This window comes from Mus caroli, unplaced genomic scaffold (genome assembly GCF_978045245.1).
Source record: "Mus caroli unplaced genomic scaffold, Mus_caroli_1 scaffold_4, whole genome shotgun sequence".
Lineage (NCBI taxonomy): Eukaryota > Metazoa > Chordata > Mammalia > Rodentia > Muridae > Mus > Mus caroli.
The window spans coordinates 89,302,340-89,328,797 of NW_028227259.1; the positions used below are offsets into that span (position 1 = coordinate 89,302,340).

The 26,458-nt window shown below is 39.1% G+C and overlaps 2 protein-coding genes across 8 annotated transcripts in view; one reads left to right on the plus strand and one right to left on the minus strand.

The window, feature by feature from the left end:
* LOC110295270 (transmembrane protease serine 11E) overlaps positions 1–26,458 on the minus strand; it is a 47,571-nt gene that overhangs the window by 16,168 nt on the left and 4,945 nt on the right. Inside the window, exons 2-4 of the mRNA XM_021163757.2 lie at positions 6,168–6,292; positions 2,979–3,100; positions 294–361 (exon numbers count right to left, since the gene is read on the minus strand). Coding sequence (XP_021019416.1) covers positions 294–361; positions 2,979–3,100; positions 6,168–6,292 — 315 coding nt within the window. The remainder of the gene's footprint in view (positions 1–293; positions 362–2,978; positions 3,101–6,167; positions 6,293–26,458) is intronic.
* Positions 7,778–26,458, plus strand: part of Ythdc1 (YTH N6-methyladenosine RNA binding protein C1) — a 130,435-nt gene continuing 111,754 nt past the window's right edge. For 2 of the 7 annotated variants that reach the window (XM_085836806.1, XM_085836810.1), the window contains exon 1: positions 7,787–7,867. In XM_085836806.1, the coding sequence (XP_085692932.1) occupies positions 7,819–7,867 (49 nt within the window). In that variant the 5' untranslated portion in view covers positions 7,787–7,818. Of the gene's footprint in view, positions 7,868–26,458 lie in introns of all 7 variants that reach the window. The other 5 variants (XM_085836809.1, XM_085836811.1, XM_085836807.1 and 2 more) reach the window with 5 other exon arrangements.

Below are 26,458 nucleotides of genomic sequence, written 5' to 3' on the forward strand. Positions count from 1 at the left end.
CTATTATCTTAGTCCCCAATTTTGATGGTTTTCATAAACACACACATACACAAATCATAGCATCAGCAACAGTTATACCTCTGTTCTCATCAGGCATCCTGCAAATGTTCATTTTCAAATAGGAGACTAAATAATGTTTGTTGAGCCTATGGTTTTTATAGAACAGGTGAATAAAGACTTGTCGAACTGAATCATATCACATCATTAGTATTTTAAAATATGTTTATTACTGACCAGGTTAAGAATTTAAGCATTAAGTTAGATCCAGAATCAACATTTTAGTTTCAACATACCTGAACTTGATAATGTGAGCCTTGACAAGTTGTCCCCGTAGTGGAGATTTATGAAATGCACGTTTTACCTGTTTAAAGATATTTAAAGTACGTCAACAAGAACAGTTTTCTGAAATTCACTAAGTAATCCAGTATTCTAGAGCAGTGGTTTCAACCTTCCTAATGCTACGACCCTTTAACACAGATCCTCATGTTGTGGTGACCCTCAACTATAAAATTATGTTCATTACTGTTTTGTAACTGTAATTTTGCTGTAATGAATCATAATGTAATATCAGTGTTTTCTGATGATATTGGGTGACCCCTGTAAAAGGGTCATTCAACCCCAAGGTTAAGAACCACTGCTCTATCGTCAGTTAAAATACAAAACAAAGTGAACGAGCAAGCAAAATCCATTAAGCAACATTCACTATGTGCTGAGGCTGAGTAGTCCTTTACGGAATCCTCTCCAGTGTTGGGAGCTGAACTCCTTATTCATAATGACAGCCACATTGAGGCCAGTGTGGACCTAAGTGTTCTGTTCTGTAGGCTATCAAAACCGAACACTGTTTCCTTACAAGTCAATTCATCCTCTATCCCCCGAGTTAAGAAGTTCTACAGCAGAAGACAATGAAGTATCTATTTTTAATGTTTCTGATTTCTTTCACTGTGATAAAATGTGTAAGCAAAACAACTGAAAGGAGGGAAAGAAAGTATTTGGACATGTGGTTTTGGAGAAAGAATGAAGTAGTTCTTCTAAGTGACAGCCGGTTACCGGAATGAATGCATGGCAGTGTTGTATGAGACAGTTACCAGGTGTACTCACATACTGAGTGGCCAGCTCAGTCCTGGGAACACCCTGAGAAAGTCCCATGAATTGGAGCTCTGAACAACCAGGCTATGAAATTTCTCTCGTAAGATGACAGAAGGTTTGGGGCAGATACTTCTTGCTATAAATAACTCAAATGAATTGAAACTTTAAAACTCAGGTCTTGGGTAAGTAAAGATTTCAGGATCTTCTAGTTTCCAGCAAGTGGACAGTCTCTAAACACAGTGAGCACACACTGGTGATTAGCAGAAACAGTGAGTGACCTTTTCCTGTCATGCTTATGCTTCCTTGACGCCTCATGCTGTCCGCCAGCACAGATGCCACACTGGCAATACGATAGATAGATATGTCCTAGCATTGGTGATTCACTTGGAAGTTTTCACTTAAGGATTTACTTGTATCAAATAATTTCGAAATGATTATTTATTTTGAAGGTACTAATGATCTTTATTCCTTTAGATTTAAATCAATTTGAATCTTAGAAAACTCATTTCCAAAATGTCACAAAAAATTGGGCGGGGGGGTGAGGGGTGGGTGGGGTGGGAAAGTGACATGCTGACTTTCCAGGCTCTGTTTCCTTTGCTTTCTTTACCTGAGTATGAAAATTAGGGAAGAGCATCTGATTTTTCCCTTACAAGGACACATGCAACCAGGATCTGACTTCCTCCTCAGTGAGCTACACAGTTTCTGTGAAAGTGTGTCATCAGTCCAAGGTGTAGACACAGTTTGCGCCCCTCCCCAGGGCTTCATACATTACAACTTAATCCCATTGTAATGTAGCAGGAGAGTGAAAAAAACATAGTGTTTAAAGGAGGAGCATTCGGGAGGTGAGTCAGATTAGATATGGCTATTAAGGCAGAGCCCATGATTGAATCCTGGTGGCTCTGAAGAAGAGTGAGAGAGCAGAAGGGACGGCACAAATGCTCTCTGTCTCTGACTAGTGATGTGGTAAGCCTCCTTCTGATGCCAGGAAGGGAAGGCCATCATTAGATGCAGCCCTTTGACCTACTACTACCCAACCCATCAAGCAAAATAAGCCTTCTTTCATTAGGAAATAGACTATTGGAGTCTTTCACTATGGCAACAAAGCAGACCCACATAAAAGAGTTCCATCTGCCCCTATTCAGAATATTGAAGCTAGAAGACATTTTGCAAATTATATTAATTTAATGCCTAAATTAACATACAAAAAGATTTGTCCAGAATGAGAAAAAGTAATTTAGCATATGCTGACACATCACTGACTGACAGACAGCTGGTGAGTAGAACTGGCTCCTTCAGTTCTCTTTCCATCACTTCATACCATAAATTACCTCATTAGGCAAGAAACTTCCAACTTGTTGTCTAGGTAACATGGTGATGACAATTCATCACCTTTGTTTTTTTGGCCTGTGGTACTAATTTTCTCTTTTTGAACTATTCCATTCCTCCCTCAGAGGGACTACCATTGCCTTCCTATAACCTTGTATACCTAAACTTGATAAAGTAGATGTATCTACAAGTAGGCATAGTGTTTATATATGGGTCTGAAGGGTTTTAATCACTACATTCTTTTGCTCAGAGACTCTTCCATAGGTTGTATATCTATGTGAAATCTATGTCTTTTATTCTTTATACCCTTCAGCCTCACATGCCCAGAGTTTCTGGACTGTGGTGGTCAATAATAAATACAAAAGTATGGTAAGGTGAGTAGCATTCATAAATGCCTAGATGTTACTTGGTTTGGCCTTGCAGATATAGTATTTTAGGTCAGGTATTGTGAGCTTTGTTTTGGATCCCTTTTGCATGCGTTTCTGTCAGTTTTCAAAGTTTATGCAGGGGTCAATTGAGAAACTAGAACCTCCCAGTGTCATCAACCTAGAGGCAAAGCTACTTACCATAGTTTCAATCCTCTGGCTCATTTCTGTGAAATTTTTAGAAGCCTCTCTTCCAAACTCAGAATATAGCTTGTCACTTGTGAATGGCAACGTGCTGTAGTAACTATAGGTTCTCCTGTGATCTACAAGGAAAGAGGCAAAACCCATCATAACCTTTAATCAGATACGTACAGCATCATTACTACTCCATTTGTTGACTACTAGAAACACTAAGACAATAAGGAACACTCCCATCCCTGGTCATCTGCTCCATCATCCTGCTTCAGGCTCCAGAGCGATCTCCACATAAAGATAAATGCTCATCATACTCTTTTATAGAGTGTAAAAGCTATAAGAAGTGCCCGGTGCTCTGGACTGCTGTGCAAATACCCCATGAGAGCTGTGAGCTAGTTACTCACATGTTATCCACTCCCTGGTTAGCCCAAAGGATAGCTAGTCATGCCATGTGGATGAACACATCATTCAGAAGCTTCCCAGGGCTGAATTATTTTATATTAAAGAAGTAGACAACCCACCCCACCCCCATCCAATAAACTATTCATTAATTCTGGACTCCACTGTGAGAAAATCAAATTTTTGCCAGAGATGGAAAGGAATGAGGGTAGGAATTCAGAAAATAGAAATTTAGAGAGCTAGAATTGCCACCTGTAATAACTTTCCAAAGACAATAAATATATTCATTGAGCTCCTTTGTCACAGACCTTATTTTTGCCCACTGGGCTTAGGGGATGTCTTGTCTGCTTCTTATCCACTGTGCCCTGTTTCTGCTGCCAATTCACACAACCTGCTTTGTTGACCTACTGTAGAGTTAATGTAGTATAGTTTTCCCCTTCTACATACATAAGGGTCAGAGACTTGTGTCTACCTTCAGTGGATACTAATGCCTACCAAATTTCTGTGATAGACATTGTGCCAAGCCTTATAAATATAATAATAACCTAAGACCATTGAAAATAGTTATTGTAAGAAAATGGACTATGCTTCACCCAGACTCAGGCTCTTCTTCTTCCAAGCTGATGTTGATGTAGCCGATAATTAATCACATATTAAGTAGTAATGTTATTCAGAAGAGGATAAGAGGTCCCTCTAGTCACTTAAGCATAGTTTTTTTTTTAATTATAGATTGCATCATTTGATCAGGCAAAGCATGATTAACTATCAGTACTTCACATGGATCAACCACAGAAACAATTTGTGTACTCAATATTGTACTTTTCTCTGTAGACTTAAGCAGGCCACAAGGTTTTCATAATATAAAGCTTCTGATATAATATGCTAGCTCTTGTAATTTAACAAATATTGAATATGTTAAAAATATGGATGACCATGAATTGTTGATAATTTTTTAACAGGCTGGTAATTCTACAACTTACAGTGATGTTGTTCACTAACACATTCACAGCACAGAGAAGTGTAAAGAAAGCCCTGAAGGCACTTAACCGGAGTTAGACAAACAATTATCAGCTGTCCTGAGCTTTGTAAAGTGAGGCTCAAAGTGATGTTTTTTCGGGCACATTCCTATTTACTCTGTAACACATCTGTTGAGTTTGGCATGTGAGTTCGTAACTGCTCATTGTTTTGTCTAATCTGTTGTTAGTTTCCACACCCAGACGGTAAGTCATACATACAAAATAGTAACGTACAAGAATCCTTGTTTACACAGGTGTGCTGTATGGGTACTGGGGAATTATGTGTTACAGTTTCTGAACTGATCACCCAAGCGGCATGATACTGGAACCAGATACTGGGAAATGTGACCCAGTTTTCAGTGTACACAGGCATGAGACCCATAATCTTACAAAACCAAGCTTAGGAAAATGCAAAGGAGATAGAGAAAGAAGTATTTTTTTCTCTCAAAAAAAGGGATCAAGCCTCTAACATTTCTAGGGCTTTCTTATGAAATCAGACAGTCCTAAAAGTATGTCATTTGTTTTTTATCACTTAGTATTGAATAAAAATATATAATGCACCTGATATATGCCAAGAGTCTTCAAATTTTTTGGAAATATAAAAATGAGTAAGTTATAGCCTTCCACATCCATAGAGAAATAACAATGCTTACAACATAATGAGGCTCAGTATATTCAGAACCAATCTATACTGTAATGTTATCTTAGCAACTCTTCTGTATTAAAACTATTTCAGAGAAATTTCTATTATCAAAATAAAGAAACCTCAATTTAAAAAAAAAAAGACAGCATGTGTATAAACACCACCCAAAGATATTTTTTGAGCATTATTTTTCTTTAAACCACACAAAAGAGATGTATCTATCTTGTTTTGAAAATTGACCTTGTACTTGGTAGATAGTAGAGGAAGATAATCAGATTACAGATCTGTACAGATAATCCTGTACAGATCTTCCTCTGTACAGGAAAGCACCTTCTTCAAATTCCCAATTAAATTAGATTCAAGTGGTGAGCTTCTATGGTTTCAGGGCCTTCAATATCAAAACAGAATCTAGTCACACAGGGAGATATGAAACGAAGAGATCATAGTTGAGTCAACTAATTAAAACCCGAGGAACAGTATAGGGAAACTTCAGAAGGGTTGTTATATCTGTAGTCCCCTGGGCACCTGATTAATAACAGCAACTAGGAGTTCATCTGGCATTAAAAAACTCCTAACAAGAGAGGGAGCCTCCTCAGAATGAACATCAGTATATCCTGACCTCTGTCATCACCAACATCCCAAGATGAGACTTTCAATGACATAGGCACTTATTTAGCAATACACCATGGTGAACACGTCTCCAACTTAGTACAGAGGGGAGCTCAGCCCTACAAGATATTTATTTTAGTGTGTAGTTCATTTATTGGAATGCTAAGATTTAGATAAAGTTGACTTTTTTTAAAATCAGGGTTATTATTCTGTGACCTCAGCTCAAGACATTATATTCTAGCTAACTTGTCGTCTTCCCGTATTGAAGATTCCTTTGTCACTTCCCAGTTATTTTGAAAAGTAGCATTCTACTCCTAGCAGGAAACACTGTTACATCTAAGATGAAAGGAAGGATTCTCCTAGGTTTCTGAGGATTATTGAAATAAAAAGAGTAAGCATTCAAAGAGTTCTTAGCTAATGCATATAAATCACAGCGATGAAGAAACAGCCCCGAGGCAAGCCAAAACAGGAAATTCCATGAGGAACAATTGGAATGGGTCACATGACGCCAGAGTCGCTCATACTTACTGTATCTGACATAGTGAACAGTGAGCCCAATGCACACTGCCAAGGCAATCAGGGATAAAAAAGAAATGAGGCCGATAACCCAGGGCTCCACACACGTTCTCTTCCTGGCCCTCACCACACATGACCTGAGGAAGAAAGGAAAGGGGGTGGGTTATACGCAAGTGCACCCTAGGCAAATTAGAAGCGTTCAGATGACAGCGTGCTGCCTGGCTTTCCAACTGCTGACAGGAGTCCTACTTCTGACTGCCCAAGCTTGGGCAAGTAATTTGGTTCCTCCTTGCCTCTGTTTGTTTGTTTTCTTACAAAACCAAGATGATAGTAAATGGTCCTTATATCGTTATTGGCCCTTATTTATTAGGACTAAACAAAAGTCCTATATGTAAAAGAATGACAACAGTACATGAAGTTTCTGTAAGAGCTAGCTGTCACGTGTCCAACAATCTGTAACTAAGCTCCAGAGTAGTACACCATAGAGCTATACATTGTTAAGTTCATTTCTAGACAATGGATTTTTAAATGGCTTAGGAAGTGTAGTAAAACTTCAACTGTAAACCACGCTGCAGATCAAATTCGACTTGCCTTCTAATTTTATGATTAAACTCCAAACCAGACCTTGAAAATGCACAGATGGGATTATGAAAGACCTCAGAAGAACCCAGGTGTTTGCAGTAATATTTGCCTGTTAGCTTCAGTGATGGCAGAGGAGCCCTTTCTGTGTGACTTTTATCTTCCCCTCCAAGCACAGTCCTAACCCCTGGTTGTAGACCAGACTCTGGCTTGGTTGTTAATGTTGCCAACCATTCAGATAAGCTAATTCAAACACTAGAAAAAAAAAAGTCAGTGCTTGGTAAGGCTTTAGGTTTTTGTTTTGCTTTGTTTTGCTTCGCTTTGCTTTTTAACGAGCTGTTTCTCATGTCTATACATTGAATTGGGCTTCTTTCTTTCTAGAATGCTACTCATTCAATACATGAAAGAGGGAGAGAACATAATGTCCTTGAGAGGGAGTTCTGGGTACTGAATCCCATTTAAGATGATTGTACGGTTGTACGTTCTGCCTTTTCATTACCGGCTCTGACTCAGGCTCAACCCATTCAAATGCTGACCTGGGTTTCTCCACCTTTCAATAAGGCACAGGACACCCAGCCTGTGTACAGCACCAGAGTGAGCCCAGGAAGCGTCTTGCAAACTGCAAAGCACCTTGCAATAAATACGTTTTGGTTTTTAACTTATGGAAATCAAGAGGACTTGTTGCCTGGTGATAGAAAATCACCAAGAAATATTTTTATACTGGTCCTGCAGTACAATGGTCAGCGCATGTTTGCCTGGTCACTGAATCAGGAAAATTAGAGTCACCATCTCCACAGGATTCTGCCTGCCCCTGCTTCAGGTTATAGGATACAGTAGCTAGGCCCAAGGGATCCTGCTTGTTTCCCTCCCTTCTTCTGTGATCTTCCCACGGGATGGTAGCCATGGAAACTTCAGTGTCCTCTCTCTAACCTCCTTGATCTCCCTTGAGTCGGGCACCCAACACCTGTTCCTAGACCGCCAATTACTATGGCACAAAAATATTTTTCCAGGAGGTGCTTATTTTTCCATGCGCACTTGTGCCCAGGGAGCTCCTCAGCCTGATACCTGCCCCTTCCGTATCTGAATGCCTGTTATTCATCCGCTGCAGAAGCCGGGAGATGCACATAGTAGAAGTAAGCAAGACTTTGTTGTTGACATGGGAAGGGAAGGTTTTTCAACAAAAGTCCGTGCATGCCAGATTTAAAAAAAATCAATTTATGCTTACCAAAAGTAGCATAGAATTGTCAGATGTATACTATGGGCTAAGATATGTAATGTGATAAGTTGTATTTTTTGACAGTGACTTTTAATCCATATAAAAATCTATGCTAAGCACTCACTAAGTCGTGAGGGCAAATCTGTTTGTATTAACACAAAAATAGTCAATTATCCATTGAATCAAAAGCATAATTGTGAATATGAGTGTGATATATTTTGCATTCTAAGGCCTTAAATTTTTACATAGTGTATGTATAATAAAAAGTATAGGAAGCACTGAATTACTAGCAATAAGAAGTGAAATCAGAAGTTAAAGGCACTTTCATTTGAATCCATGCATGGTTTGGTTTTATGGTAGATCCTTTAAACAATAGTCTTCTGAATTAAATGGAGAAGAGAGAGATAAAAAAGAGAAATGATAGCTTATAAAGAATGGAAAAAAATACCGAGGCAGATCAGATCTGGTATGTGTGCATGTGTGTGTATGTGTGTAGTCCATTTCACCACTGTCCAAGACACCACACTGGCTTCCTTCCTGATCCTCACAATATATAAGTGACTTGCTTTCCTTGGTGTTAAGAGGCAAGAGGGACATTATGGGGCAAAGACAGAGAGAATCTAATCAAAACAATTTAGATAAACATTTATGAGAGTGTGTTTCTGAGTGTTGCCTTCAGCGTCTTTATTATATAGTAATATCTCAATAGATGCTGAACTCTCATATTTTCTCTGCATGAAAAACAGGATTATTATTCCCCATTTCTAACCTGATGAGCTCTGTGAAGGTAAAAATGCTGCCAGTTTATTACATTGAACGCCCATGTTGAAATTGTATTAAAATATAAGTAGTAGTCACCATAATTATTCTAATTATCAGTAGTAATATTAATGCCCACATTACTAAGATATTCAACATTTAAAACATTATCTCTTCCTTCCCCGATCTATAACATTGTTATTCTTGCCAATTAACTCAGTTTCTTTATGCCCTTTATTAAGGTATAATTTATCAATTTTAGCTACCTTTTTTGCATTGTTTTTTTTTATGCCATTTAACTCAGTTTCTTTTCTCCCCTTTTCAAGTCATAATTCATCATTTTTTTAGTTACCTTTTTTTTCCTCAGAAAGTCATTCAGTACTAAACTGCTTCAAGTGGACATGGTCAGAAAGTGTCCTCAAAAAAATCCATAAAATGGAGGAACAAATCTGTTTCTCATATCAGTGAATGGTTGTGCACCTAATGCATAAGAATACTTATGCAAACACTTCTTTACCACTCCAAACCTTAGCTGAATTCACCTAAACTTACTCTAAGACAGACTTTTCAATTGTAATCCCTTCGATAATTTCAAACTGTCGTCAAACTGCTCTCTCCTGGTTCTTCTCTCTTGGGGGAAATGTATAATTAGGGAGAGTGAATGAACTCATAAGGTACAGATATATTCGACTGGCCTGGAATTGCTGGAAGACGAGTGATGTGCCTGACATTGTGTTATCATTTCCTAATATGTCACTGTAGAACTGTTCTATAAAAAGAAAGGCAGTAACTACAAAACGTGAGGGAGAGTGTAAGGTGGAGCTACAAGCAAGCTGTGAAGCAGTGACTAAGTAAGGAGTGTGGACGGCTTCTGAGGAGGGCTTGTCAGAACAAGTCTCTGCATAGCTCAGTCAGCACCGTGTTCAGAACAACAGTAGCTCTCTGATTCTTGTTCATTCCTCCTGATGCTAAGCAGTACTGACATCGTCATTCCTACCCCTTGGCAACTCAGTGCAGCCTAGCTGTTCTAACAAGCGTGTTCATGATGTCCAGAATTTGGATACTCCTAAAGAATTATCATCAACTTCTTCAGCCAGAGTCTGGCAAGCTTTTGTGTAAAGGTTAAAACAATAGATCTGATTCCTAGGCTGTGGGTTCTCCACTCCAGCCACTCTGTTTGGTCACCGTACCTTAAACACAGCCATAGATGATATGGAATCAAATGAGCACAGCTGTGTCTTGTACATTTTCATTTCTAGAAACTGATATTTAAATTACTTATTTTTTTAATTGTCAGAATATTTTTATGACCTCTTCTGATTTGTTTTCAATTACTTAAAAATGTGAAAAAAATTCTTAGTTAAAATACCATATAAAATCAGGTAATAAACCAGATTTGGTCCCGAAAATATAGTTCTCAGTGGCTGATTAATGGATAGCCTACAAGTCAACCCTAATGAACTTTTCTGCCTCTAGTCTGGCAAATCTGTCTCCACAGCATGGCCAGACTTGTTTTAGAAACTGTACTGGAAATCTCCTACCAGTGTTTGACTCATCGCCTGATAACAGTTTTCTCTTCTAGCTCCGTAGTCTCAGAAACACTTTCTGTTCTAGTAAAATGTCTTTTTATAAGTGCAGTAGACAATAGCTTAGTGATTAAACCCCACACTGCTCCCCGCGCAAGCTCTTCCAGTTGCCCCCACCCCGACCCATGTAGAGTATCAGAATCAATCACCCCATAAAATGTTTTTGTGTGTTTAGGAGATGGTTTAAGGGCTGGAGAGATGGCTCAGTGGTTAAGAGCACCAACTTCTTTTCCAGAGGTCCTGAGTTCAATTCCCAGCAACCACGTGGTGGCTCTCAACATCAGTAATGGGATCTGATGCCCTCTTCTGGTGTGTCTGAAGACAGCTCCAGCGTACTTATATAAATAAAATAAATAAATAAGTCTTTAAAAAACAAAGATATGATTTTAAAATGCTCTGCTCTGGTTTGCCTTTTCAACCTGAGAATGAATATTGACATCTTTTTGTTTTGATTTGATTTTTCTTTTTTGGTTGTTGTGTTTGTCTGGTTGGTATGTTGGTTGATTGGTTTTGTACCTTCCTGAAATAAGTGTGAGCCTTGTCCCTCTGCATGCATTTTAGCCCATACTCAAGAGCTGCTCATTCTTCAGGAACTGAAGCAAAGCTGAGCACGCTAAGTTGCAAAAGATCATTTTTCAGTACCACACTGGGGTGTTGGATATTTCTCAATGAATGTGGAACCCACCTTAGTTAGTTTCAGGAAATAACTTGGGATATTAAAGACAACAAAAGGTAAGTCAGACCTTGTTAAGAGTCATTGCTACTTCGGAAGGCCTGACTTTCATAAAATACTTTATGTGGTGATCCAGATTTACCGGTAATGTTACTCATATTTAAAACATATGATGTTTCCAAGTATATATTCTTTTTTTTTGATTTTTAATATTTTTATTACATATTTTCCTCAATTACATTTCCAATGCTATCCCAAAAGTCCCCCCTAGCGCCCCCCACTTCCCTACCCACCCATTCCCATTCTTTTGGCCCTGGCATTCCCCTATATTGGGGCATATAAAGTTTGCAAGTCCAATGGGCCTCTATTTCCAGTGATGGCCGACTAGGCCATCTTTCGATACATATGCAGCTAGAGACAAGAGCTCCGGGGTTCTGGTTAGTACATCATGTTGTTCCAACAATAGGGTTGCAGATCCCTTTAGCTCCTTGGGTACTTTCTCTAGCTTCTCCATTGGGAGCCCTGTGATACATCCAATAGCTGACTGTGAACATCCACTCCTGTGTTTGCTAGGCCCCGGCATCGTCTCAAAAGAGACAGCTATATTTGGGTCCTTTCAGCAAAATCTTGCTAGTGTATGCAATGGTGTCAGCGTTTAGAAGCTGCTTATGGGATGGATCCCTGGATACGGCAGTCTCTAAATGGTCCATCCTTTCATCACAGCTACGAACTTTGTCTCTGTAACTCCTTCCCTGGGTGTTTTGTTCCCAATTCTAAGAAGGTGCACAGTGTCCACACTTTGGTCTTCATTCTTCTTGAGTTTCATGCGTTTATCAAATTGTATCTTATATCTTGGGTATCCTAAGTTTTGGGCTAATATCCACTTATCAGTGAATACATATTGTGTGAGTTCTTTTGTGATTGTGTTACTTCACTCAAGATGATGCCCTCCAGGTCCATCCATTTGGCTAGGAATTTCATAAATTCATTCTTTTTAATAGCTGAGTAGTACTCCATTGTGTAAATGTACCATAATTTCTGTATCTATTCCTCTGTTGAGGGACATCTGGGTTCTTTCCAGCTTCTGGCTATTATAAATAGGGCTGCTATGAACATAGTGGAGCATGTGTCCTTTTTACCGGTTGGGACATCTTCTGGATATATGCCCAGGAGAGGTATTGCTGGATCCTCCGGTAGTACTATGTCCAATTTTCTGAGGAACCGCCAGACTGATTTCCAGAGTGGTTGTACAAGCTTGCAATCCCACCAACAATGGAGGAGTGTTCCTCTTTCTCCACATCCTCGCCAGCATCTGCTCTCACCTGAATTTTTGATCTTAGCCATTCTGACTGGTGTGAGTTGGAATCTCAGGGTTGTTTTGATTTGCATTTCCCTGATGATTAAGGATGTTGAACATTTTTTCAGGTGCTTCTCTGCCATTCGGTATTCCTCAGGTGAGAATTCTTTGTTCAGTTCTGAGCCCCATTTTTTAATGGGGTTATTTGACTTTCTGGAGTCCACCTTCTTGAGTTCTTTATATATATTGGATATTAGTCCCTTATCTGATTTAGGATAGGTGAAGATCCTTTCCCAATCTGTTGGTGGTTTTTTGTCTTATTGATGGTGTCTTTAGCCTTGCAGAAGCTTTGTAGTTTCATGAGGTCCCACTTGTCAATTCTCGATCTTACAGCACAAGCCATTACTGTTCTATTCAGGAATTTTTCCCCTGTGCCCATATCTTCAAGGCTTTTCCCCACTTTCTCCTCTATAAGTTTCAGTGTCTCTGGTTTTATGTGAAGTTCCTTGATCCACTTAGACTTGACCTTAGTACAAGGAGATAGGAATGGATCGATTCGCATTCTTCTACATGTTAACAACCAGTTGTGCCAGCACCATTTGTTGAAAATGCTGTCTTTCTTCCACTGGATGTTTTTAGCTCCCTTGTCGAAGATCAAGTGACCGTAGGTGTGTGGGTTCATTTCTGGGTCTTCAATTCTATTCCATTGGTCTATTTGTCTGTCACTATACCAGTACCATGCAGTTTTTATCACAATTGCTCTGTAGTAAAGCTTTAGGTCAGGCATGGTGATTCCACCAGAGGTTCTTTTATCCTTGAGAAGAGTTTTTTCTATCCTAGGTTTTTTGTTATTCCAGATGAATTTGCAGATTGCACTTTCTAATTCGTTGAAGAATTGATTTGGAATTTTGATGGGGATTGCATTGAATCTGTAGATTGCTTTTGGCAAGATAGCCATTTTTACAATATTGATCCTGCCAATCCATGAGCATGGGAGATCTTTCCATCTTCTGAGATCTTCTAGAATTTCTTTCTTCAGAGACTTGAAGTTTTTATTATACAGATCTTTCACTTCCTTAGTTAGAGTCACGCCAAGATATTTTATATTCTTTGTGACTATTGAGAAGGGTGTTGTTTCCCTAATTTCTTTCTCAGCCTGTTTATTCTTTGTGTAGAGAAAGGCCATTGATTTGTTTGAGTTAATTTTATATCCAGCTACTTCACCGAAGCTGTTTATCAGGCTTAGGAGTTCTCTGGTGGAATTTTTAGGGTCACTTATATATACTATCATATCATCTGCAAAGAGTGATATTTTGACTTCATCTTTTCCAATTTGTATCCCTTTGATCTCCTTTTGTTGTCGAATTGCTCTGGCTAGGACTTCAAGTACAATGTTGAATAGGTATGGAGAAAGTGGACAGCCTTGTCTAGTCCCTGATTTTAGAGGGATTGCTTCAAGTTTCTCACCATTTACTTTGATGTTGGCTACTGGTTTGCTGTAGATTGTTTTTATCATGTTTAGGTATGGGCCTTGAATTCCTGATCTTTCTAAGACTTTTATCATGAATGGGTGTTGGATCTTGTCAAATGATTTTCCGCATCTAACAAGATGACCATGTGGTTTTTGTCTTTGAGTTTGTTTATATACTGGATTACGTTGATGGATTTCCGTATATTGAACCATCCCTGCATCCCTGGGATGAAACCTACTTGGTCAGGATGGATGATTGTTTTGATGTGTTCTTGGATTCGGTTAGCAAGAACTTTATTGAGGATTTTTGCATCAATATTCATAAGGGATATTGGTCTGAAGTTTTCTATCTTTGTTGGGTCTTTTTGTGGTTTAGGTATCAGAGTAATTGTGGCTTCATAGAATGAGTTGGGTAGAGTACCTTCTGTTTCTATTTTGTGGAATAGTTTGTGAAGAACTGGGATTAGATCTTCTTTGAAGGTCTGATAGAACTCTGCACTAAACCCATCTGGTCCTGGGCTTTTTTTAGTTGGGAGACTATTAATGACTGCTTCTATTTCTTTGGGGGATATAGGGCTGTTTAGATCATTAACCTGATCTTGATTCAACTTTGGTACCTGGTATCTGTCTAGGAACTTCTCCATTTCATCCAGGTTCTCCAGTTTTGTTGAGTATAGCCTTTGGTAGAAGGATCTGATGGTGTTTTGGATGTCTTCAGGATCTGTTGTTATGTCTCCTTTTTCATTTCTGATTTTGTTAATTAGGATGCTTTCCCTGTGCCCTCTAGTGAGTCTGGCTAAGGGTTTATCTATCTTGTTGATTTTCTCAAAGAACCAGCTCCTTGATTGGTTGATTCTTTGAATAGTTTTTCTTGTTTCCACTTGGTTGATTTCACCCCTGAGTTTGATTATTTCCTGCCGTCTACTCCTCTTGGGTGAATTTGCTTCCTTTTGTTCTAGTGCTTTTAGGTGTGTTGTCAAGCTGCTAATGTGTGCTCTCTCTAGTTTCCTTTTGGAGGCACTCAGAGCTATGAGTTTTCCTCTTAGAAATGCTTTCATTGCGTCCCATAAGTTTGGGTATGTTGTGGCTTCATTTTCATTGAACTCTAAAAAGTCCTTAATTTCTTTCTTTATTCCTTCCTTGACCAAGGTATCATTGAGAAGAGTGTTGTTCAGTTTCCACGTGAAGGTTGGCTTTCTATTATTTATTTTGTTATTGAAGATCAGCCTTAGTCCATGGTGATCTGATAGGATGCATGGGACAATTTCAATATTTTTGTATCTGTTGAGGCCTGCTTTGTGACCAATTATGTGGTCAATTTTGGAGAAGGTACCATGAGGTGCTGAGAAGAAGGTATATCCTTTTGTTTTAGGATAGAATGTTCTGTAGATATCTGCCAGATCCATTTGATTCATAATTTCTCTTAGTTTCACTGTGTCCCTGTTTAGTTTCTGTTTCCATGATCTGTCCATTGGTGAAAGTGGTGTGTTGAAGTCTCCCACTATTATTGTATGAGGTGCAATGTGTGCTTTGAGATTTACTAAAGTTTCTTTAATGAATGTGGCTGCCTTTGTATTTGGAGCATAGATATTCAGGATTGATAGTTCCTCTTGGAGGATTTTACCTTTGATGAGTATGAAGTGTCCCTCCCTGTCTTTTTTAATGACTTTGGGTTGGAAGTCAATCTTATCAGATAGTAGAATGGCTACTCCAGCTTGTTTCTTCATGCCATTTGCTTGGAAAATTGTTTTCCAGCCTTTCATTCTGAGGTAGTGTCTATCCTTTTCTCTGAGATGAGTTTCCTGTAAGCAGCAAAATGTTGGGTCTTGTTTGTGTAGCCAGTTTGTTAGTCTATGTCTTTTTATCGGGGAGTTGAGTCCATTGATATTAAGAGATATTAAGGAAAAGTAATTGTTGTTTCCTGTTATTATTGTTGTTAAAGTTGGCATTCTGTTCTTGTGGCTGTCTTCTTTTAGGTTTGTTGAGGGATTACCTTCTTGTTGTTTCTAGGGCGTGGTTCCTGTCCTTGTATTGGTTTTTTTCTGTTATTATCCTTTGAAGGGCTGGATTCGTGGAGAGATAATGTGTGAATTTGGTTTTGTCGTGGAATACTTTGGTTTCTCCATCTATGTTAATTGAGAGTTTGGCTGGGTATAGTAGCCTGGGCTGGAATTTGTGTTCTTTTAGTGTCTGTATAACATCCGTCCAGGATCTTCTAGCTTTCATAGTCTCTGGTGAAAAATCTGGTGTAATTCTGATAGGCTTGCCTTTATATGTTACTTGGCCTTTTTCTCTTACTGCTTTTAGTATTCTATCTTTATTTAGAGCATTTGTTGTTCTGATTATTATGTGTCGGGAGGTATTTCTTTTCTGGTCCAGTCTATTTGGAGTTCTGTAGGCTTCTTGTATGTTCATGGGCATCTCTTTCTTTAGATTTGGGAAGTTTTCTTCTATAATTTTGTTGAAGATGTTTGCTGGTCCTTTGAGTTGAAAATCTTCATTCTCATCCACTCCTATTATCCGTAGGTTTGGTCTTCTCATTGTGTCCTGTATTTCTTGGATGTTTTGAGTTAGGATCTTTTTGCATTTTACATTTTCCTTGATTGTTGTGCCGATGTTCTCTATGGAATCTTCTGCACCTGAGATTCTCTCTTCCATCTCTTGTATTCTGTTGCTGATGCTCATATCTATGGTTCCAGATTTCTTTCCTAGGGTTTCTATCTCCAGTGTTGCCTCATTTTGGGTTTTCTTTATTGTGTCTACTTCCCTTTTTAGGTCTAGTATGGTTTTGTTCATTTCCATCATCTGTTTGGATGTGTTTTCCTGTTTTTCATTAAGGACTTCTACCCGTTTGATTATGTTATCCTGTTTTTCTTTAAGGATTTGTAACTCTTTAGCAGTGTTCTCCTGCAATTCTTTAAGGGATTTTTGTGCTTCCTCTTTACTGTCTTCTGCCTGTTTAGCAGTGTTCTCCTGCATTTCTTTAAGTGTGTTATTAAAGTCCTTCTTGAAGTCCTCTATCATCATCAGGAGATATGCTTTTAAATCCGTGTCTAGCTTTTCCGGTGTGTTGGGGTGCCCTGGACTGGGCGAAGTGGGGGTGCTGGGTTCTGATGATGGTGAGTGGTCTTGGTTTCTGTTAGTAAGATTATTACGTTTACCTTTCGCCATCTGGTAATCTCTGGGGATAGTTGTTATCGTTGTCACTGTTTAAAGATTGGAGCAGAAGCTGTGTTCCACTCACCAGCAGTCCCAAAATCCTGCGGAGGGGGTCGTGGGTAGCTGGCGGGTGTCAGGCAACCCTGCTCTCCCGCTACCCCGGCGCTGATCCGGCCGGATGAGGCCTTTGGCCCTACTCAGACCGGTTTCTGCTTCCCTAACTAATGCAGTCTCAGGTCCCGCGCAATTGGATTGGAGCAGAAGCTGTGCTCCACTCACCAGAAGTCTTAAGATCCTGTGGCGGGTGTTGTGGGTAGCTGGCGAGTGTCAGCCGACCCTGTGCCCCAGCTGCCCAGGTGCTTTTCTGACCGGAAGAGGGTTGTGGCCCTATGTAGGCCTGATTTCTCTCTCCCCAACCAGAGCAGTCTCAGGTCCCGCGTGATTGGACTGGAGCAGAAGCTGTGTTCCACTCACCAGCAGTCCCAAAATCCTGCAGCGGGGGTCGTGGGTAGCTGGCGGGTGTCAGGCAACCCTGTGCTCCCGCTACCCAGGCGCTGATCCGGCCGGATGAGGCCTGTGGCCCTACTCAGGCCAGTTTCTGCTTCCCTAACTAATGCAGTCTCAGGTCCCGCGCAATTGGATTGGAGCAGAAGCTGTGCTCCACTCACCAGAAGTCTTAAGATCCTGTGGTGGGTGTTGTGGGTAGCTGGCGAGTGTCCCCAAGTATATATTCTTTCTGCTATAAAACTGTTACCAATGTCCACAAAGTGAAAAGGGAAATAAAAAGACATGTTTAAGGGCCATTGTACATTATAACATCAGAACAAAAAAGAAAGAAAGAAAGAAGAGAGAGAGAAAGAAAGGGAGATAGGAAGAAAGGAAGAAAGAAACCACAAGGTGTTAACATCCTAGAATCTATGGCATTAGAAATTTCCTGAGTCAGTTCTTAAGACATAACAGAGGAAGGCGCAGATATGTCTTAGGGGATAAAGTACTTCTGCCCAAGAATGAGGACAAAGTCAGATCTCCAACACCCACATGGCCAGGCATGGCAATAAATGCTGTAATCCTAGCACAAGGAGGCAGTGACTAGAGGATTCCAGGGACTCACTTGTCAACCAGTGTAGCCAGTTGGTGTTAGCTTCAAGTTCAGTGAGACATCCTGTCTCAAAAAAAAAAAAAAAAAAAAGGTGAATGGCAACAGAGGAAGTCACCTGATATAGATCTCTGGTCTCTGGTACCCACAGGCGTGCAACACTCATGAGCATGCACACCTCCACAGGCATACATATTCGTGCACATGTTAATTTTTTAATTAAAAAATAGAAATAAAAAAGAAAATGTGCTGTGGTGGTGAACACCTTTAATTCCAGAACTTAGGAAACAGAGGCAGGCCAATCTCCAAGTCCAAGGTTAGCCTGGTCTACAGAGCCAGTCCAAGAATTTTCAGGTTTGCACAGAGAAACTCTGTGTCAAAAAATAAAATAAATAAAGACAACAGTTAATCATTTCCTTGGTGATTACACCATGTTTGGCACTATGAACTCAGCTAAAGGGATTGTGCCTCGTTTCCCATCCACTGCCCATTGCCAACGCTGCACTTTATGTTGATAAAAACTTGGATTGTTAGGACCTGTTGATTTTCACTCTTCTTTATATTTTTAAACTAAGGCAGGCACAAAATAAAAAGTATGTGTATGTGGAAGTAGTGTGCTGTCTAAGTTTATATCAGCATGACACAAACTAGAATTATCTGAAAGGAGAAAAGCTCATTTGAGAAAATGCCTCCAGTAAGTACCAGCTGTAAGGCATTTTTCCTAATTAGTGATTGATGGGGGAGGGCTCAGCCATTGTAGGTGATGCCACTCTTGGGCTGGTGCTCCTGGATTCTGTAAGAAAATAGTCTGAGCAAGCCATGAGGAGCAATCCAGTAAGCAATACCCTTCTGTGGCCTCTTGAATTCCTCCCCTCAATGCTTTTCAGGATGAACTGTTGTAGGGAACTGTAAGTGAAATAAACTCTTCCCTCCCCAAGTTGCTTTGGGTCATGGTGTTTCATCACAGCAATAGTAACCCTAATGAAGATCGTTAGTATGCTTTCACTGTTATTTTTCTAATGCATTCTTACACTGCTTACATCGATACGTACTGCTTGCATGCCTAGTGCCTATGGAGACCAGATGAAGGTATCAGATCCTCTGGAACTGGAGTTACAGATGGTTATGAGCTATGGTGTGAGACTGGGAGCTGAACCTGAGTCTTCTACAAGAGAAATGCTCTCTGTTGAATTATCTTTCCAGCCACTATTGTTAATTTGTTAAGAAGAAATTTAAGCAAGTTACTCTTATAAAATTGCAAAAAAAAGAGCCATATTTCTATTTTATTCATTGATGTGCAAAACATATCTATAAAATCTCTAAAAGTATCACCTTAGTCTCTGTGAACTGAATTATGTGTTTAGTTCCTATAACAATAATTATAAATAATTCCCATAAGGAAGTTGCAATTAAAACAAGAAAGTCATCTAGTTGCCAAACAACTATTTACATTTTATTTTTACAACATCAGTGCAAATAAAGAAAAACTGTTTTTATTTCCAGCTCTGGATATTAATTTAGGGCCGATGGTGGGTAATTTCATCTATCAATGTTCTTATCATAAATGTTTTTATGTCTCCTACATTGAACTGAACTGATTTAACATGACTTATAATGGTGTGTGTGTGTGTGTGTGTGTGTGTGTGTGTGTACACTATTGTTATTGCTACTAACTTACGTTTGTGGAAAAAAGAAGGCAGCAAAATGTATTTTAAAATATTGCCAGGCATGGTGGCGTACGCCTTTAATCCCAGCACTCTGGAGGCAGAGGCAGGCAGATTTCTGAGTTCAAGGCCAGCCTGGTCTACAAAGTAAGTTCCAGGACAGCCAGGGCTACACAGAGAAACCTTGTCTCAAAAAACCAAAAATAAGTAAATAAGTAAATAAATAAATAAATAAATAAATAAAATGGAAATGGTACTAAAGGTATTTGCACAGAGTATGCAAATCCTTCAGCCATGCCACAACACAGGGAGGATTCTAGAAGACGGCCCCCAAACAAAACTAAACAAAATATACAACAGAGGGAGAAAGACAAGCCCTGATCTGATATCTTCTCTTTGGCACCCATAGGAAAGAATAGAGTGGTTGCTCAGCAACACCATTATTAGGCCTCCATAAAATGCACAGCATGTAATATAATAAACTTCAGCCTCTATAATTAACGTCTAAGCAAAAATAGCTGCATAACTCTTACTACGTCCTCAATACTGGTGGTGTCCATCACAGTTCATTAAAAGGAATTTGATAGGAAGGGAACTCTATGAAATCAGTCAGATATAAACCACTCCAATAAACTTTTAAAATATCTGACCAGACTTTAGAAGCACTATTGTATTGTAAAGTAACTAAAGATTATTGGAATAGTAGGGATAAAATTAGGCTTTTAAAATATCGCATTGTTTGATAAACCAGTAGGTTCTAAGTAGATATTTTAACAGAAATCCTATATTTAACTATTAAATAAGCCAAGCCCCATAGTTTAACCATTTCTGTATTAAATCTACCACAACACTCAGGTGATATTTCTTTCCAGTAGTGCTGGCAAGACTGCATATGAAAGCATCAGACCTCATAGAAGTTTTATGTAAATGCTAGTAGTGTGTCTGCAGCGCAGACTTGATGTGATCTACATGACCCTACTGTCCATCTCTTTATAAACTTCCCAACCAGATATGCTATGACTCAGGTTACCACAAATGACATGCATGTTGACACTGTGCCCAACCTCTACAAATTAATAATTATGGATAGATGGAATAGCATATTTTTTTACAAAAATATGCCATTGAATGGTTAGATCTAGATAGGATTACACTTATAGTTGATCTATTGTAAGCTTTAGTATCACTGATGTTTACTGTCCTCAAACTCTTCTGTTCAAGATAAAAAAAAAATGGCATGAAAAAACAATTTGGATTTTAAAAAAAAAATTTGCTATAGCAGGACAAACAAAGCACACCACTGAAGCCAGAGCTGGGGAACTGTACCTCTCAGACGGGGTGGGGCAGGAATTACCAGCCATGTCTACACTACTGTGTCATGGAGGGGTATACAGAAGGAGGGTTGAGGCATCTGAGCTGGAGAGTTTTCTGTCACTTTGAGCACAGAGCATCAGACAGTCAAACACTCTCTGTCATGTTAACTGTGATCCTCCCACATCCCCATTCAGACTTTGACCTTAATCCGGCTGTGAGAGTTTGCTCAACAGCAGGAACTGGCTGTGAACTTGAAGACCAGTGACCTGTGTCTTAGTCTTACTTGGAACAGAAATCTGAGTGCAAACATCATAGTAGTCCCAGTAGCCCGGCCTCCAGCAACATGATGTTATAGGCTCCTATTTTCTCAAGAATCAATGGGCACAAATGGAAATTTACCTTAGTGTCTTAATAAGTATTCGTATTGAACTAATGTTCAATATCTCCGATAATCTAGAAATAATGTTTATATTATCATAATTAATGTTCAATGTACTAACCAGTTTTCATATGATTTTTCAAATGTGCTGTTTTTCTGCTGGTTACTGTTGCACACAGTTTGACGTGATTGGCAACAAGCCAAGAGACTTAAGACACTACAAGTAATTCTTTTAATCAATAGTTTTACTTTTAGGAAATGCATATAGGAAGGAAGTTAAGAAATCTTTTACCCATCATTTTTGACACTTCTCAATGTTTTTAAGCTACCATAAGTTGTGTTTTGTGTCAATTTAAAATAAAAGCCCCTGAAAATATTACATAGACATATATCAGTTAAGTATCAAATCTATGAAAAGCTTATGGTTCTTAAATACGTGTTTTCTAAGCTGGTTTTTAAAATCTTTGGCCCTGATAAAGCTTAAAATTGGGATTGCCAGGTGGAACAGAAGCTAAGCTCTGTGGTTTCCTGAGAAGCAGAGGAACCCCTCATCAAAGGACCCCCCTAAACAAGCTACAAGCTCCTGTGTATCCTGAACCCTTATTTGAATTACCTTAGCAACAGTGTGTAGTTAGAAAATGCATAGACCTTTTTTATCGTAATATGATTGTTCAAAGGAAGTGACTTTACTCAATAAATTTCTTGCCATAAACAACAACCTGTAACATATGTGTGCTAACATGTAAACTTTAAGTACATCATTACACACTTAACCATACTCAAAAGTTTTGGCATTTTAATATTAATACATTATTAACATTCTCGAATACTTAAGTAAGATATATTTTCTATGTAAATCAATAGCCTGAAACTACAATGGAAGTGTTCTAATCAGAACCCCAGCGATTATAGTTACCAACATCCATGAGTTTAATTTATATCTATAAACTCATAGCTACCAAATCCACAGCTGCGACTCAGCTTCCCAACTTTAGAGCTGGGTATCCACCTGCTTCCTGTTTGTCCAGTGGCTCCATCCCTTTCTGTGAAGTTGAGACCCCTAAATGCCTATCTCAACTATTGTCCTTTTCCTTAATAAATGAACCCTTAATAAATAGCTAGGAAACATGAGAACCTGCAGGATAAAGGTGTTCTTCATTGATATAAGCCACCATTTGGGGTCAGGTCTGATTGCACAAGCCTATAATCCCAAATACTCAGAAGCTAACTTGAAAAACTTAATGAAACACTGTCTCAAACTTTCAAAAATAAAATTAAGGCTGGGAGATAGATAACACAGTGGTTGAAGTCTGGTTTAGACTGCTTAGGGCTTCTGGTGCTTTGAATAGGAACACTCCTCTGTCCCCCAGTGACTTGAGTGCTTAAATGCTGGGCCCAAAGGGAATGGCTCCATTAGGAGGTGTAGCCTTGTTGGAGGATGTGTGTCACTGTGGGAGGAAGCTTTGAGGTCTCCTACACTCAAGCTATGCTCAGCATAGTATAGTCTCCTGCTACCTGCAGATCAAGATATAGAACTCTCAGCTCCTCCTCCAGCATAGTGTCTGCCTGTACATTGTCATGCTTCCTGTCATGATGCTAATGGACTAAACCTCTGAAACTGTAAGACAGCCCCAATTAAATGGTTTCCTTTATAAGAGTTGCTGGAGCCATGGTCTCTCTTCACAGCAATGAAACCCTAAGACAAGGCCCTAGATTCAATCTTCTGTCCAACAGAAAGAGAGTAAGGAAGAACAGAAAGAAATAGAGAGAGAGAAGGAAAACTTGCCATATGAATAAGTAGATACCAATGGAGCCACTGTGGTGGCTAGACTCCTGATTTATATTTCATAACTAGAACACATATTAATTAATTAGAGATTAAATATTCTTATTAGATCATGACTTAGAACATATGTGCTAATTTGGGGTGAACAGCATGGGAAAAGAGCCTAAGTACCTAATTACCAGCTTCTCATCCCATGGCCACTGGCCATCAGACCTGTTTTACACTAAATTAAATGACATTTCTCACATCATCTACAGTTACTCTTACCGTGCCTTTTAAATCTCACACTACTGAAATACAGAACAGATTATCTATGGTAATGTGATTATCATTTTATGCCATGTTTAGAAGAAAAGAACCTCAAGATAAATGGTTGGTAGGATTCTGGAAAATTCTATGTCAGAAAAAGAGATGATAGACTACTTTTATTTAATGTTTTCTTTTCTTTTTTTTTTTTTTTTTGGTTTTTTTGGTTTTTTTGGTTTGTTTTGTTTTTCGAGACAGGGTTTCTCTGTGTAGCCCTGGCTGTCCTGGAACACACTCTGTAGACCAGGCTGGCCTCGAACTCAGAAATCCACCTGCCTCTGCCTCCCCAGTGCTGGGATTAAAGGCATGCGCCACCACGCCCGGCTATATTTAATGTTTTCTAATAGCAATATAATGTAATGTAATTTCTGAAATACAAATAATAAATTTAGTGCAACATTTCAAGACATGGGCATCCCAAATAAGGATCTTCTTGTAACAGCAGATCATAATCAGAAGTGAGGATTTTGAATATTAATCTTCCTGGCTCTCATCTACCCAGCCATGATAGAATGGTGGCTACAACTCCTGTCTGATAACCCCTCTCCTATAACTATGGCCCTTGGCTATCCTGCACAGCTTTTTCCTAAAAACACAAGGCCAGCTGCTGATTCTAGAACATTTTACTGTCCTTTGTTTGGTTTTTTGTTTTGTTTTGGTTTTTGGTTTTGTTTTGTTTTGTTTTGTTTTAATTTATTTACAATCCAGCCATTGTCCCCTACCCCAGTTCCCCCTCCACAGTTCCTCAATACCATTCCTCCTCCTCCATTTCCAAAAGGATGTTCGCCCACAACCAGGCCTCCCCACTCCCAGGGGCCTCAAGGATTAGGTATATCTTCTCCCACTGAGGCCAGATCAGGCAGTCCTCAGCTATATTGTGTCCAGGGCCCCACACCAGCTCATGTGTACTGCCTGGTTGGTTGCTCAGTGTACAGTGCTTTATTTTATGGCCCAGAATATGTTCTATCGTGATAAATTTTCCATATGCGTTTGAGAAGAATTTGTACTCTGCCCTTATTGGGCAGAGTGTTTGGCACGGGTCAATCAGCCCAAATTGTTTTAGTGTCTTCAGGTTCTCTGTGTCCAACCTGAGTTTCTGACCACTCATTCTGTCAGATACGATGAGGGAAGAGTTGTCATCTCCAGGAGTAACTGTGAATTTGCCAGTTTTACCCGTCAGCACTATCTGCTTTATTTATGTGAACCTCTGTTCTGTAACAGGGGTAAATACATTTTGGACTTTTATCATTTTGGCCAGTTTAGCCTTTTATCAACATTCGAAAGTCAACTTTCTCTAAGGTTAATATACACACTTAAACATATATTTTGATTAGTGTGGATGTGATATATAGTTTTTTATAGTATGTTTAACTTTTTTATATTATCATATTTAGGATGGGTTTCTTCAACAAGAAAAACAGTCAGGTCTCTGTCCTCTTACTTAATCCTGTCTGAAAAATCTCTTTCAGTGTGCATTTATATTTAATTTTTTAAATGACATTCACTTGTTTGTGGGGAAGAGCATACATGTCACACCTTGTTAGTGGGAAAAGTACGCATGTATGCATAGAGATCAGAGGACAACTCCCAAGAGTCAGTTCTCTTCTCCCTCTATGTTTGTCCAGAGGATCAAACTCAGGTCACCAGGATTGGTGCCATGCCTTTAGCCACTGAGCCAACCCTTCAGCCCAATCTTTCAGTATTTAGACTATATGCATTCAGTATGATTATTGATGCAATCAGGCTATTTTGCTTTGAAAAAACTTATACTATCATACATTTTCCTGTAAACATTCATATGTATCTTAAAGACCTTGAGAAAATAATAATCTATTCTATATATTCAAAAACAATAATAATCTTCAGTTACAAGCTCTGAAACTTCAAGCTAATGATTTCCATGGTCTTACCTGGTGAGCTAAAACATGGGCTTTTGGTTTTGAACAGCCTGAGTTTGTCCCTTATAGTGGCCTTCATTAGCTAGATGGCACTGGGAAGTTGCTTGCCTTCCGAGGTCTATATATCCTCACCAACAAATTGAACCAATGTCATAATCCAATTCATAAAATATCTTCAGCAAACAGCAAGCATTTATAGAGCTCCTGGCACCTTGCCAAACACACAGTATATACTCAATGATTGTTACTTACTGTCATTATTTCCTTCATAACAAGAAAACAATTTGCTTTACAAATGGTCTCATGTGTGCATGAGGGGTTATGGAAGGAAGACAGAGGAACCTCCCAGACCTGGTCCTAATCTATCTTTTCTTGACATCCAAGACCCACTTTAGGCAAAGAACAATTAGATTTGAAAACAAAAATTGTAGAAAAGCACTCATCTTGGGGTCAATATGGTGCTAAGTTCTGAGGAGTCATGCAGCTACTTCCTGTTAGCCATGGTGAGGACAGATTAGTGTAAGTATTAGAACACCCTGAATTCTCAAAAACCAGTGCTCCGTCAGGTAGGAAGTGACCAAGTGATTAATGATGGCTTGACTGTTTTTCTTTTGAATGACTGTGTTAAAATGTCATAGCTGTATGTTAGTTTATTATTTTTGGAATTTTCTTGATTAGAAAAGTTGAGATGCAAAGGAAAATGTCTTTTAAAAAGACAAGGAAAATTAACTCATCTTCTCCAATGGAATACTGAGGAGCCCAATGTTGATAACATGCTAGAGACAGAAGGGAGGATGAGAAAACATAACTGGGATAAAAACATGCATGTTAAACCTTCAGTCTCACCAATCATGGAATCGTAGATTTAGAAGACTCAGTCTCACATATCTGTATGTATTGCCACCTGATATTAAAATTAGCTGCTCACAGGGTTGCTATAAGGCAAAAAGGACAAAATATATGTGGAGATGAAATATCTACCAGGGAGTGTTTTTATTCCTCCTGCACAGATTATTATTTAGTTAGGAAGAATAAGCACAAGAGAGCCACTGTACCACATGGCCATTACAGTTAATAACAACGTATCATGTGCATGAAAAATACTGAGAGTATATTTTAC